Consider the following 14,342-nt stretch of genomic DNA (forward strand, 5'->3'; position numbering starts at 1 on the left):
AGGTAGGTGGTGATGCAGGAATTGGGAAACAGATCCGACCCTGGAGCTACAGCTGCACCTGCTCCTGGACGCTGTTCTCTGTAAGACTGTGGGAGAAGAGCCGAGGCACGCTCTTGGGGCTTATGCACGTGGAGCACGGTGACAGCATTACGGATGTGGCAGCCTGTGAGTACCTCCTCAAAGGATAGGTGGGATTTTAAGAGGAGTTGGGAATGGGGAAAGATGTTCCAGGGGGAGGAAACGCCATGGGCAAATGCTTGTCGTGTGGGATGGAGTGTTTTCCCACCTCCCTTGAAGGGGATGGGATCCTCACTGCCCTTGTCCTTGCCCCTTTCAGGATTCCCTTCGCAAGCGCTCCCTGAGGCGGTCCCTGTCCTTGAGCAGCGGCGCCCCCCAGGCCTCCGAGGAAGAGGGCCAGAAAGTGCCTGAGCTCTCCGCCAGTGCCCCGGCCCATCCTGCAGCCCAGGAGGGCCTGGCATCCAGCACTGGCTCCACTTCCAGAAGTCCCCTGGGCCCACTCAGTGAGCTGACCTCAGAAAAACAGAAAACCACACCCAGCAGCCCCCCTCACTTGCCCAGCAAAGGGCTCCTGCAGAGGGGGAGCGGCAGGTGGCGAGATCTTGCAGAGGACAGCCCAGCTGTGGACAGTGGCCCGGAGGGCAACAGGATGCCCTCGAAGTTCTCCTTGCCAGGTGGGAGTGCCAGGACGACCCAGGAGAGGCTGGAGAGAGCGTTCACATGGCAGGGGACCCAGCCCCTGCCCCTCAGGTGAGCGGGCTGTGCTGAGGTGATGGCTTTCCCAGAGATCTGCCCAGTCCCCCGTGGCTCTTTGGGCTCTCAGAGCAAGCCTGTGAAGTCCAGAAAGTGGGTATGGTCCCCCCACGAGGGAGAGAACAGCCCAGAGTGCGTACATACGGGAAGCCTCAGAGGAGGGAGGGTTCCTTGGTCCTTTTTTCTTCTCACAGTCTCGAGACTTTGGCACGTGATTCCCAGACTTACCTGCAGCAACATGGCCAGGTTGATGTGGCGTAAGAGATGTTTCTTGTGGGAGGCCCCAGACGTGGTGATGTATCGGCTCCCACAAGGCTCTTGGGGGCAAACTTTTTTTTTTGTATTACTCTTCTTTTATTCTTTCACAATAGACCTTGATGATTCCTATATTGATTCATCTTTGAATGTCAACCAACCTTACATTCCTGGAATAAATCTTACTTGGATGTATTATCTTTTTGTATATGATTTGATTAAATTTATTAATATTTGTATGTAGGGTTTTACGTATAAATTCGTGAAGGAGATTGGCTAGCAAATTTCCTTCCTTGCAACAACACCATGAGATTCCATTATCTAGGATATGCTTGAAGGGGTGCCCCTTTTTTCTGTTCTCTTGAAGAGTTAGGCACTTGGGTGCTGGTGGTACAGGCAAACTAAATAGATTATAGTCCATAAACTCCCTTTATGACCCTAGTAAGCTGGGCCTACTCTGCTTAACACATTTTGTGGCTATGTTATTCGATGCGTGTACATCTAGAAGTTTTGTATCTTCCTGTCGGATAGACTTTTCTATCATTATGAAATCTCTATCTCTGGTAATGCTTATTGCCTTAATGTCTATTTAGGGAGAGCTACCCCAGCCTTCCTTTGATTATAGTATAGCGATGGAATATCTTTTTCTATCTTTTTACTTTCATCCATTCTATAGCCTTTTACTTAAGGGTTCTGACCAAAACCCTATGGGGTTTGCCGGGATCCTTCCCTCTGTTTTAAAAGATTATAATTTATTTAAGCTAAAAAAAAAAACAAACCACACAAAAACCCAGTTCACCCATTCCTCCACCCTCTGCTCCCCTCAGCCTTCTTTTGTGATACCTTTTACGGCGACAGATTTTCCTCTAAGCAATGCTTTGTTGTATTCCGTGAGTTCATATGTTGTCTATTCATATGACTTAGTTTAAATATTTTCTAATTCCCGTTGTGATTTATTTCTTCTTTTGACCCCTAGGTTATTTAGACACATATTGACCGAAGCAAACATCTGGGGTATTTTTCTGGTTTCTGTTTTTGATTTCTGGCTTGTTTTCACTTCAGTCACACACACTCTGTATGAGTTCAGTCTTTTGATATTTGTTGGGATTTCTTTATGGCCCGGTATAGATTTAAAGCTTATCTCTTCTCAGCAGTGAATATTGGGAATTTTTAATCCTCTCAGATAATTTTTATTTAAAAAAAATTTTTTTTTCAACGTTTATTTATTTTTGGGCCAGAGAGAGACAGAGCATGAACGGGGGAGGGGCAGAGAGAGAGGGAGACACCGAATCGGAAACAGGCTCCAGGCTCCGAGCCATCAGCCCAGAGCCCGACGCGGGGCTCGAACTCCCGGACCGCGAGATCGTGACCTGGCTGAAGTCGGACGCTTAACCGACTGTGCCACCCAGGCGCCCCAGATAATTTTTATTTTAGTTGGGATAATTGTTGCATTTACATTTGCCTGTTGCGTTTGGTAGGATGAAACGATCCGCTTCTATTTTTCCCCACAGAGTAAGAGAGTTTTCCAGCACCATCTACAATCTGTTCCTCACCCCACTGATCCTGAAGCCACCTTTATTCTTTACAAAGTTCCCGTTTCGATGTGGGTCTGTCTTTGAGCTCTCTATTGGAGTTATTGGTCTTCCGTCCTTTTTGAAAAATCTAAAACCACATGACCACAGCTTTTATTACTATGACTCCGTAGTTATAGCTTAGTATCTTGGTGGGGCCAGTCCCCCCTTCTCTTCCTTTGTTTCAGCATTGATGTAGCTACTTCTGTTTTTTTACTTGAAAGTTTTTTTAAAGGTTGATTTATTTATTTTGAGAAACAGAGAGAGAGGGAGAGAGCACAAGTGGGGTAGGGGCAGAGAGAGAGAGAGAGAGAGAGAGAGAGAGAGGACTCCAAGCAGGCTCTGTGCTGACACTCTGACACTGCAGAGCCTGACGTGGGGCTCAGACCCACAAACCCCGAGACCATGACCTGAGCTGAAATCCAGAGTGGCCACCCAATCCACCGAGCCACCCAGGCGCCCTCTTGTAGCTACTTCTAGATCTTTATTCTTTCTACAGGTCTTTTTTCCCGTTACCCAACATGAGTAGAACTGACTTGTCCTCTTGCTATAAAGGCCCGACTTCCGAATCATTTCGTGACTGGCTCTTTCTTGTCAGTCAGATGTTCTGGACTCAGACTGGTTTTCTCTGACCAACTGCACCTCTACCCCCGCATTTCCAGCCTGTTTTTTTGGCCTCTCAGCACCTATCATTACCTGAAGTTATTTTATTTACTTACCCATCATGTGTCTCCCTCACAATAGAAAATAAATTTCCTGAGAACAGAGACGTCATATTCCCTGCTCCTAGAATAGCGCTTGGTACACAGAGGGCATTCGATGAGCATTTGCTTAATACTATTTCTACCACCACCAGCAGCAGTAGCAAGATCAATCAACTTTTGATATTGACCTGTTTTGTGTAAGACACTGTTCTAAGTGTTTTGAGTAAATTCACTCTTTTAATCCTCATATGGTTCTAGGAGGGATATACTATTATAATTCCCATTTTACAGGCGAGGAAGCTCACCCAGAGAAGTGGCTGTACTTGTGCATGCTTATACACCTGGTAAGAGGCAGAACGGGTTAGAACCCGGGTGGCAAGCTCCAGAGTCTGGGGAAAACGTGAACAAATGGCGTCACCTCTCTCCCGGAAGAGAAATCCTTTCCACAGCCTTTAGGGTGGTGACTGGCTTCCACTTGAACCCCTCCTGCCATGGGGAGCTCCCCAGTTCCCACAGCACTTTTGCGTGATTCTGACTACGAGACAATTCTTCTTCACACTGAGTTAAAATCTGCTTGCTGTGGTTTGACTCAGCAGGCCTTGTTTTGCCCTCCCATGCCACAACCCGAGCGCACCTGAAAGGGAACAGTGCCTCCAACCTAATGGATGGGAGCATTCTCAGGCTGCGGTGATCGGTGGGGGGAGATGGTGGGTTGAGGGGAAAGAGGAGTGGCTGGATAGCAGGTGGCCTGGGTTCTAGTCCTCGCTCTGCCTTGGCTGACCTGCGCCAGTCATTTTTTTCTGGACTTAACTGTCTCTGACAGTAAAATGTGGCCACTGGGTAGATGAGGTCCAGGTTTCTTTCCAGCCTGTGCATTTTGCTGGCCTGTGGCTCTTACTTTCAGAGTTATTCTGGGCCCTCTGCTTCAGTCATCAGGTTTTTATTGAACACCTACTGTTTACAGTGCTCTTAGGAGGTATGGCATATGGGCTCTGGAATCCAATGGGCTGGACTCAGATTCCATGGACTGGCAGTTCTGCCCCTTATAACCACTGTGGCCTTACCCCAGTTAGTAAACCCTTGAAAGATGCTGCGAACTTTGTCTTACAGTAAGCAGGTAAAAGTGCATTCACATCCCCCATCCCCAATACCAGGAGAAGTATAATCAGGGGTGTTTCACACATGTTTAATAGTGTTGACCCTTATATTGATCAATCCACAAACATTTTGGGGGGCTTTGTTTTTACCTACCACTTACTCTCTATTTGTTGGACACTGTGCTAAGTGCTTATATGTATTATCCCATTTGCTCTTTATACTAATCGGTTGAGGTGAATATTATTTATTGTTGGTTTTTTTTCTTTTGTGTGCTTATTAAATAGTATTCTTCTCCTGAGCTCTGAACAAATTGACAAACAAAACAAAGGATATCAGTTAGATTGGAGTAACATACATATCATTTCTGTGATTGATAAGGGGAAGATAGAAGACACAACAGACCCCGAGGCCTCGTGGGCCCAGAGCTAGATGGACTTCCCCACCTCATCTCAGGCCATGGGCAGGTCAGCTCTTGCGGCCACGTGGTGGGAGCGGCTGCCCCCGGGAGAGCAACTCACTCTCAAGAGGAGAAAGGCTACAGCTGAGCTTAATGTCCCCCTTGTCTTTCTTTCCCAAATTAACTGGTCAGCTATGTCACACTTCCTTCCTTAGGCTGGAGTGCATCGAGGGAGGAGAGTAAAGGTCTGCAGGGGGGTAGACTAGTAGAGCTCCCTGCAAACTCCCAGAAGACACTGCAGGTTCAGAGTGGGCATCCTCCCACCCAGCAGTTATTATCCCTATGTTACAGATGAGGAAACGGAGGCCAGAGAATTTAAGGAACCTCTCAAGGTTCTGGGTGGAAGCAGGTCCCAGGGCTCAGTTTGGTGGATGGAATATGGGTTGGATTTCAGCTGCCTCTTGTCCCCTCAGCTAGGCATGCTTGTACAGTGCACATACTACATAACCGTATTCAGCACCTTTGACTTAAAAGCCATAGTAAGCTCCCTGTCCTTCCCAACCCCCCTCTATCAGTCCTGCCCACCTATACCCCCTTCCCCATTCATTTCATTCGATTCAGTAAATGGATCGGAGTCATAGTGTGTATCAGACCTGTGAGCTCTTCAAGATGAGAGAGATGTGTGGGTATGTAATTATTTCATTTTATTTTTTTTAAGGTTTATTTATTTATTTTGATAGAGAGAGAGAGTGCATGAGCTGGGGAGGGGCAGAGAGAGGGGGAAAGAGAGAATCCCAAGCAGGTTCCACACTGCTCAACACGGGGCTCCATCCCACGAACTGTGAGATCATGACCTGAGCCAAAATCAAGAGTTGGACACTTAACCGACTGAGCCACCCGGGCACCCTGCGTATGCAGTTATTTTAAAGCATGGCAAAGACATGAGATGACAGCAGGGCCGGCTTGTGTGTGCAGCGCTGCCCCATCACCCTGCCCTAATGAAGCTGAGGAAAGGTGGCTACTTGGAGCCTTCTGTGCACCTTGCAACATTGGGCCCAGGGATGGCCATGGAAGTCACACCTAGGGGCAGAGGCAGGGGCAGGAGCAGGGAGCATGTGTCCTGGGAGAGAGTGTGGGGGGGGTGGTAGATGATATGGCCTGCTGAGATGTTAGGGGACATGAATATCTATGCAGTCAGGCCCTTCTAACCCCTTGGATCTAACTCAGTGGCTGAAGGGACCACTTTCTGCTTTGATTTTTGTTCCTTTCCCGTGTCCTTCGATCTAAGAAGATACTCAGAAAATATGTCTTCTGGGCTCCCATTGTGGGGGTTGTGGTTGAGACAATCTGTCATTTGTCACTGGTTTGTCAGGGCTGCCCTTATTAGGTTTCTGTGCTCATCAGTTGGATCTGGCCGCGACCTGGGTAGTCCGGTAACCCTTGCTTCATTCTGCTTCCCGCCATTGCACTATGTGGCGGGCAGGACATTCCTCTGTACCTTTACATATGTTGCTATCACCCACGTGCCTTGGCCAGAGTAGGTCCTCAGGAAACCTTAGGTGAAGGACCAAGAGCACGGGAGAGGAATTCGTTATTTAGAAGTCCCCAGAGCTGGGTGTTCTAAGCCTGGTGGCTCCCCAAGTGGCACTTTGTGAAAGTTGATGGTCTGGTTGGGGGTGACCAGCCCTTGCGGTGCTTACAGACCTCTCTGAGGACGTGCTGGCCTGTCATGTGTGTAAGAATCCCTCAGAGTGAATTTCTGGGCCTTCTGATGGCCACATGGACTGTGCTGTGGTTGTTTTTCTGTACATCTGCTCAAAACCTGTCACTCTGGGCATCTGGCAACAGGAACTGGCTTCAGCTTTTATTTTCCGGGTGTGCATGGGCCACACAAGCTCCAGCCACTCACTGTTTGCCCAATCTCCTTTGGAAACACGGTATGTAGACATGGGCATGAAATTGAAAGTTGTTGGCCTCTCTTGGGAGTTCAACCCATGGCAGGGGCCACAGCAGCAGTCTTTAGGCACCAGAGCCCCTGAGCAAATGTGCGTCCCCTCATGCAGTTTGAGCAATGGGGCCCTGGAACTTTGGGGGTGAAGCCCAGCAGTGTGGTTTTTTTTTTTGGATTATTGTTAAAAAATTTTTTTTAACATTTATTTATTATCGAGAGATAGAGAGAGGCAGAGCATGAGCATGGAAGGGGCAGAGAGAGGGAGACACAGAATCCCAAGCAGGCTCCAGGCTCTGAGCTGTCAGCACAGAGCCCCACGTGGGGCTTGAACTCACAAACCGCAAGATCATGACCTGAGCCGAAGTTGGACGCTTAACCGACTGAGCCACCCAGGCGCCCCCCAGCAGTGTGTTTTAACAAGCCCTCCAGGTGGTGTGCTTCAGGTGAAGCTGAAGAACCAGTGCCCTAGAAGCCTGAGATGGAGGGGTGACTGCCTGTAATTACTGGGGTGCTCTCAGGAGAAAGTCAGTGGGGGGGGGGGCGGACAGGGTGGGGGAAGGTCTCAGCCAGGATGTGGGGCCTTAGTCTGATCTCCCAGGGAGATGAGAGTGTGAATTGACCCAGAGCTGGCCCCACCTTTAAGCTAGGAGAGGGTTTTTTTCCCAAGTCAGTCACTGGCTAAGGGTCGCCCGTCCTGGGGAGGGGGGGCGGGGGGGGGTTGTGATGGGCAGTGTGCCACCTCCTGCGTGAGTCTGGCAAAGGGTGATTCTGTGGAGAAGGACGCAGCTGTGAGCTCTTAGCCAACATGGACAGCAGCCGGGATGGGCACGCTGAGGCAAGGGCACCTGGGCGGGACACCAATGTTGTCTGTGTCATTCTTGTGGGTCCTTGTACACTTGCCCAGAACTTGGTGTTATTTTAAAAAATATTTATTTATTTGTTTGTTTGTTTTTAATGTTTTTATTTATATGTGTGTGTGTGAGAGAGAGAGTGCACAAGCAGGGGAAGGACAGAGACAGAGAAAGACACACAGAATCCAAAGTAGGCTCCAGGCTCTGAGCTGGCAGCACAGAGCCCGACATGGGGCTCAAACCCATAAACTGTGAGATCATGACCTAAGCAGAAGTTGGACGCTTAACCGACTGAGCCGCCCAGGTGCCCCAAACCCGGGTTATGGCAGACAAGCTGCAAAGCCTGTTCATGGCCATCACCTCTGGTGCATAGGGTGCCCTGGTGAGGCAGGCCAGGCAGGCTCGTTTATAGGCTGGGAGACAGACTCTAGAGGGGACACTGGAATGAAGCTTAATTCAGGCCCACAGACAGCCCCTCCCATCATGAAACCGCAGCCCCTGCTGCAAGAATGCCAGATGAACTGTCACTGGCTTCGTGGCTGCTAACGTCCTGCTGTGTCGATCAGACGGGAGGTGCCTCTTGAGCCCTTTTGGTGCCCAGGCCACCACTAGGGCTACAGAAGGGTGAGATGGCTCCTTGCCTCTGAAGCCCAGGGCCTTTTGTGAAGCTGTGGGTGCTCGATTGTGGCCCTCAGAGGAGTGGAAGATTGGAGCGGTTAGGGAGTGCTGCGGACAGGGAAGAGGGCCTTGGGCTTGGAGAGGCCACGGTTAACGCAAAGACTTCACGGTGAAGCAGTGACATCGGGTGAGGAATGTAATTAAACTGCCTTGTTGTGCAGCCTGGACTCCGCTTTAGCCCCGAGTATCAGTGTCCCTGCTTCTGTGTGGAAGCCAGTAGTCGATTCCAGGGGTTCAGTGAGTGCCATTAGGGGGCCCCAGCAGATTTTTCGGGTTTTGTAGAATGGACAGTAGGTGGCGGCAGATCGTCATCAGTCATCAGGACTCCAGAGACCCTTGCTGGCGATTTCATTCAGCAGGCCCTCAGCAGGCCCCTCTTAAGGACAGTGCACCCTGAGGAGCTAGGAGCGAATCCCGGTCCCTCCCGGATCCCCATCCCCTCCCAGGCTCCTGATCGTGAGCAGAGGCCCGCAGGCACACAGATGCCTGGCTGCGCCCTGAGAGGGAGTGGACAATGCCATCTGGGGCTCGGCAGAGGCTTAGCTGAGGATGTGGTATTTGCGGTTTACGGGCTCTTCCCCATACCCGAGCATCCCGGGTCTGACGCCATCTGCACTGCATGGGATGAGTAATGGGTGGGACTTCCAGTTTAATTTATCTCTGCACATTATTTGGAGTCAGTCTGTAAAGATTCGAAATTAGCTGACTCTTGACACATACACATTTGCTTTCCTATGTCCCAGAGGCCCCGTGTGAACAGGTACCGGCCTGCGGCTCCTGTGCTGGTCCGGCTTCACCTTCCTAACTGACTCCAGGGACCTCTCTTCTATGGTGGGTACGGCTGCTCTGTGCTCAGCTGGCCTCGCTCCCACCTCTCACCCACATTTACCCTACATGTGTGCTCCCCCAAACCCCCCACCCGCGGGGGAATACGAGTTCTCGTTTCCTCGCACGTGCAGGAGATTAAATAGGAGAAACTGCCCCAGTGCGCATTTCAGGCCACTTGGAGTCCTGTAGGACAGGGGCAGATATCCCTACCCTGTGGGGTAATTCTCGCTGCTGGCCACCTTCAGCTCCAGGGCACCTGGGTCTTCTGTCCAGGACATCGCCTAGGGCGGAGAGACTTCCCATGACCCAGACTCCCTTTGAGATCCAGAAAGTGCGGCTAAGGAAGCGAGAGCACATCCACACCTCTCCTTGGAAAGGTGAGTGGTGTCATTTTGTGCATCTCTGGACATCAGAGTGGCAGCTCCACGATCCTCCTCTGACCACATCTGGGCCTTGCTGGCTTTGCCCAAGGCCCAAGTGCACGCAGGCCGGGAAGATGTTCCCTGCAGGGAAGCCACTACTGCTGGATAGAAGGAGCCTCTTAAGGCTCAGGGATAATTTTTGGGAGATGGCTGCCAGCAGGGGTAGTATATGGAGATTCTTCTCTCCTGGGTGCTTTTTAATTTTCTTCCCCCCTCCCTCCATGATGCTTTTTTGCTGGTCTGCCAGTTAGCTCACTAGACCCTGGCTACCAGAACTGCAAAGAGGTCCATCTAGAGGTCAGCAACAGGACCAGGATGAGAGTGACGCAAATGGGGCATCTAGGGTGCAGGGTTTAAGGAGCACTCGTTCTCAGGGTGGTTCATCTGCATGAACCTGGGAGTGAGTGCCTCCTTAAAATTTTCACCTTAGGTGCCTTGCATATGTCACTCTAATGGTGGCCTGATCGACATAGTCTGTGCGCTTCTCTTCTGCTCCTGGGTATCATGGATAACCCTCACTATAGCGTGGTGACTTCGTAACTCACCTTTACTTCCATGAAGTCCTTAAGGACTGGAGTGGGCCTCCCTCCCTCCCTCCCTCCCTCCCTTCCTTTTTTTCTAGCCATATCCCTGGACCTGGCAATAAGTATTGGGCAAAAGGAGAAAGGAGAAAGGAAGCAAAAATTATGGTGATCTGCTTGGGACAGTGTCATAAAACTTTAAACTGATAATTTTCAGTAGAATCGAAACAATCACAGATTTATCCTCAGGGTCACTTGGTATTCATTCATTCACTCATTCATTTTTTATTCATACATTCATTTAACCAACCAACAATCCATCCATCCAACCAACCAACCAACCCGCCAGCCCACCAACCCAAACCATCACAACTGTGATGTCCTATATTTAAGTCATCTTGAATGTTGCCTTCTCTAGGAAGCTTTCCCTGATCTCTTTTCTGCTCCAACACCTGGACATGACCCCCTTCTCATAGTTCTCCCAGCACATGTCACACTGAAGAGAGCTCACAGGCTACTTTGTTCGTCCTGCTGGACTGTCAGCTGCCTGAGTGTGGGGGTGAGTTGTCTATGACCCATCCTCCCTCAACTTTGCTCAGAACTGTTCCACATTTATTGGATGCAACTGGATTATATCGGCTTTGCCTTGGGGAGGGGGAAGTGAAGTGTGAGGTCTTCCCTTCACTTAAGGAACACGCGGAAGAGTGGGATTCGTGATTTTTTGGACAGAAAAAGTCACCTAAAAGTAGCAGGCAGCATCTGTCCCAGGCCAGGTGGATGGTGCCCATTCAGATGCCACAGAGGAGGGGGTGTTCCTGGGCTGGGCCTTGAAGGGTGAGCAAGGTTGGAATAGCCAAGTTGGGAAATTGCCACGGGCCTCACCGTGGTGCCTGGACATACTTATTGTTCTCCTTTTCTCCCAGTCTGAGATTTCTTCAGAAAAAGTGTGCTGGTATTCCTGGGAGTCTCATTCCTGAAAGCTAAAGCAACTCTCTCAATTTTCCTCAGCACCCCCCTCCTTCTTAGAGTTTATTTATTTATTTGAGAGAGAGGATGAGTAGGGGAGGGGCAGAGAGAGAGGGAGAGAGAGGATCCCAAGCAGCCTTTGTGCTGGTGCTGCCAGCACAGAGCCTGATGCGGGGCTCAAACTCACAAACCATGAGATCACGATCTGAGCCGAAACCAAAAGTTGGATGCTTAACCAACTGAACCACCCAGTTGGTGGTTCAGCTGAACCTTTTTTTTTCTGGAGCCTCCTGAACCCTTTTTTTTCTGGAGCCTGTATTGGGTTCTGCTGCATTTGTAGACATTTATGGATGCTGTGCATCTATGGGGGCTCATATAGAAAGAGCCTAAGCTCATAGCTTTCCCTAAAGATTGGGAAGGGGCTTTGGTTTAGGGAAAAGATGGGCATTCTTGTTAGCACCCTGAGTGTAACTTTGTTAGGCTAACTGCCTCGGGGACTGGGGCAGAGAGAGCTGATGATGTCTTTCCCCTGCCAAATCCCTTTCTATTCTGATGGAGCGGACCTTCCCTTGTGACTCCCCAGCTCATTTTCCCGAACAGCGGCCGTGGGATGGCATACTGCCGTGACTCACTCAGGCTGGTGCCTCTACTGTAGAAAGATGGGCTTTGATCCTGCGTTCTGTCAAGGGCATTTTGGGTAGAGTTCTTCAGATCGCAAAGATGGCCTGCCACAGCAGTTTCCTGTATAGCTGGATTCCATGTGTGTGCCTCATTCCAGAAAATTCTACTTTGTTTTCTCTGCTCATTCCACAAGAAGTTACTAAAGCCATGGGATTCCTTCCATTTCCTGTTGAGGCCACTTTTGCAGCCATGGGTCCCTCAGAAGTGGAGCCTTTTCCCAATAGAGTAAACAGTTTTTGATCTCAATCTAAATACATGTTATTTAATTTTATTCAATTCAACAAAGCATTTATGGAGTACGTCTTGCTTGTTCGACTAGTGTTGGAAGGAGAGATGATGGATAGGTTCCTGTCCCAAAGAGGCTGAGACATCCATGCAAATGACTGTCATACAGGATTAAAAAAAGGCAAGTGACCAGGGGACAAGGGCAGAGAGCCATGGAACTAAGGTCTGGATTATTTCAGGGATAATTAAGCTCTTGAGCACTCACATTTGACAAGTCCTGTGGCAAGAGCTTTAGATACATTACTTTATTTAATCCTGATAGCCACGTGGGGAGAGTTATCATCTTCGTTTTATAGGTGGGGAAATTGCGGCACAGAATGGCCAACTGGTCTGAGTTCATGCAGACGGTCTGGCTCTTGGGGCCTCAGTCTCAACCACTGTCCATAGGCCCCTGTCTCGGGAAGAAGGACTGTGGGGGAGCTGCCACTTGTGAGGACTTAGAGAGTTGATCTGGCAATTTAGGAGGCAGAGGCATCCCCTGCTGAGGGGACAGTGTAAGCAGGGGCAAAGAGGTGGGCACACCGGTGTAGTGGCTGTGGGCCAAGGAGGGCCGGGAGGCTGGGTGCGCAGGTAGCAGAGGTGGGGCCCTGAAGGGGAGGCGAGTCGGATCCCGGGCATGTCCAGCTGAGCCTTCATGTCCATAGTCAGGTGTGGGGCAGAAGTGTAGATCCCGGGAAACGCTTAATGGAAGCGTGAGAGGTACTGGCATGGGGCCAAAAGCTGAAGTCCTTGGAGCGATGGGCACTGCCAAGGGTACGTGGTAAAGGCACCTGGGTCCAAATCCTGAGTGGGAGAGCCATGTGTTTGGTGTGATAAGGAAAAACAGTGGTCAGAGCAGGAGGACTGCGGAGGTGAGGGAAGAGAGGGTCTCTAGGAAGCAGGAAGGTGACAGTTTTGGACCCTCAGGAGAGGCTGGGAGCCTTGCGGCACCTGGCCTGGAACAGATGCTGCCTGCTGCTCTCAGGTGACTTTTTCTGTCCGCAGAATCACTAATCCCATGCTTCTGTGCTCCCTTGGGGGAGGGCACACCAGGTGTGCTGACAGAAGAAGTGTTGGAGGGAGCTCTTTCAGGAGGGTACCGGGGGCAGGAGGCCAACTGCTGCAGATCGAGGAATGGTGTGGGTGAGGTCGTCTACACAGAGCGTGGAGCTTTTTAAAAGCTTAGAGGTGAAGGGAAGCCCGGGGACAGGATGGCAGCTCCAGACCGGGGAGGGTCAGGGAACAGGGTCTTTTTTTCCAGGACCGGAGAGATGTGAGCATGTTTGTAAGCCCAAGGCTGGGTGCCAGCCACACAGGAGAAACCAGCCATTCACAGAGACTCCCAAGAGGCAGGAAGTGTGTCCTTGGGTTGGGTCTGGGAGGGGCTGCACTGACAGTATCCAGATTCATTTTCTGCCACTCTCCACAACGGTAGTTGAGGTCGTGATGCCGGGCCTGGGGCATTACAAGTTCTCAGAGTAGCTTTGAAAGCCCCAGTGAAAGAGCCAGTTCTGCTCAGAAGGGTTTTTGAGTTATTTGAAACTTAGTCCAATGAAGCAAAGCTTTGTTAAGTTATTGAGGACTGCTGTTTGGAAAACGTTGCATTTTATCGAGTTTTGAGACTTTGAAACAGGGCTCTCCATCTTTGACAGATTTAGTGACTCTCAGCCTGGTGAGGTTGAAAGAACCTGGGATTTAGAATTGGACAGATTTGCCACTTACTAACAGGGTGACCTCGGGCATGATGTTTTTGTTTATCGCTTTGTGACTTAGTTTCTTCATCTAAGAAATGGGATATTGTACCTGTCTTTACGGGATCGTCATGAAGAATAAGGGAAATAATGCATATAGAATATTTGGCCCACAATAGTTACTAAATACGGGCTATCTTTCCTACTCTTTGGTTGTCCCAAACACACTGTTTCTTAAGTGGATGGATATATTCCTGAATAAATGGAAATTTTGTAAGGAAGAGGTGGGAAGTAAGATTAGAGATTATGGGAGATTATGATGGTCAAAGAGAAATGTTTTGATCTGTTGTGTGGGCCATGTGGGCCATGGCCAAAGGCGGTGAAGAGGAGCATGACCTGGGTTCCTGTGCCTCAGGACGGGTCTCCCCCCTGGGGCCAGGCACTTAGTAGGTCTTCAGGGATCATGTGTGGATTAAATTTGCCTTCCATGAGGCATTTCCTCCCTTTCACACTCAAGGCCAAGGTGAGGCTGGGCCCTCATTTGAAAGCTCTTGAGGTTGACACAGAGGTGTGCTCCTGCCTGTCTCTTTTCTAGAAGTTCCCCCTAGGCTGGCACAGTTGGCTGCCCTTGCTTGGGCCCCTGTGGCTGTGGTCTTCCATCTCAGGGCTACTGCACTGGGCCTCAGGGCTTCG

General features: G+C 50.1%; 1 protein-coding gene across 2 annotated transcripts in view; it reads left to right on the plus strand.

Moving 5' to 3' along the window:
• Window positions 1-14,342, plus strand: part of MINDY4 (MINDY lysine 48 deubiquitinase 4) — a 110,734-nt gene that overhangs the window by 20,661 nt on the left and 75,731 nt on the right. For both annotated transcript variants that reach the window (XM_047849776.1, XM_047849775.1), the window contains exon 5: window positions 338-768. In XM_047849776.1, the coding sequence (XP_047705732.1) occupies window positions 338-768 (431 nt within the window). The remainder of the gene's footprint in view (window positions 1-337; window positions 769-14,342) is intronic.

Source organism: Prionailurus viverrinus, chromosome A2 (genome assembly GCF_022837055.1).
Source record: "Prionailurus viverrinus isolate Anna chromosome A2, UM_Priviv_1.0, whole genome shotgun sequence".
NCBI classification, from domain to species: Eukaryota; Metazoa; Chordata; class Mammalia; order Carnivora; family Felidae; genus Prionailurus; species Prionailurus viverrinus.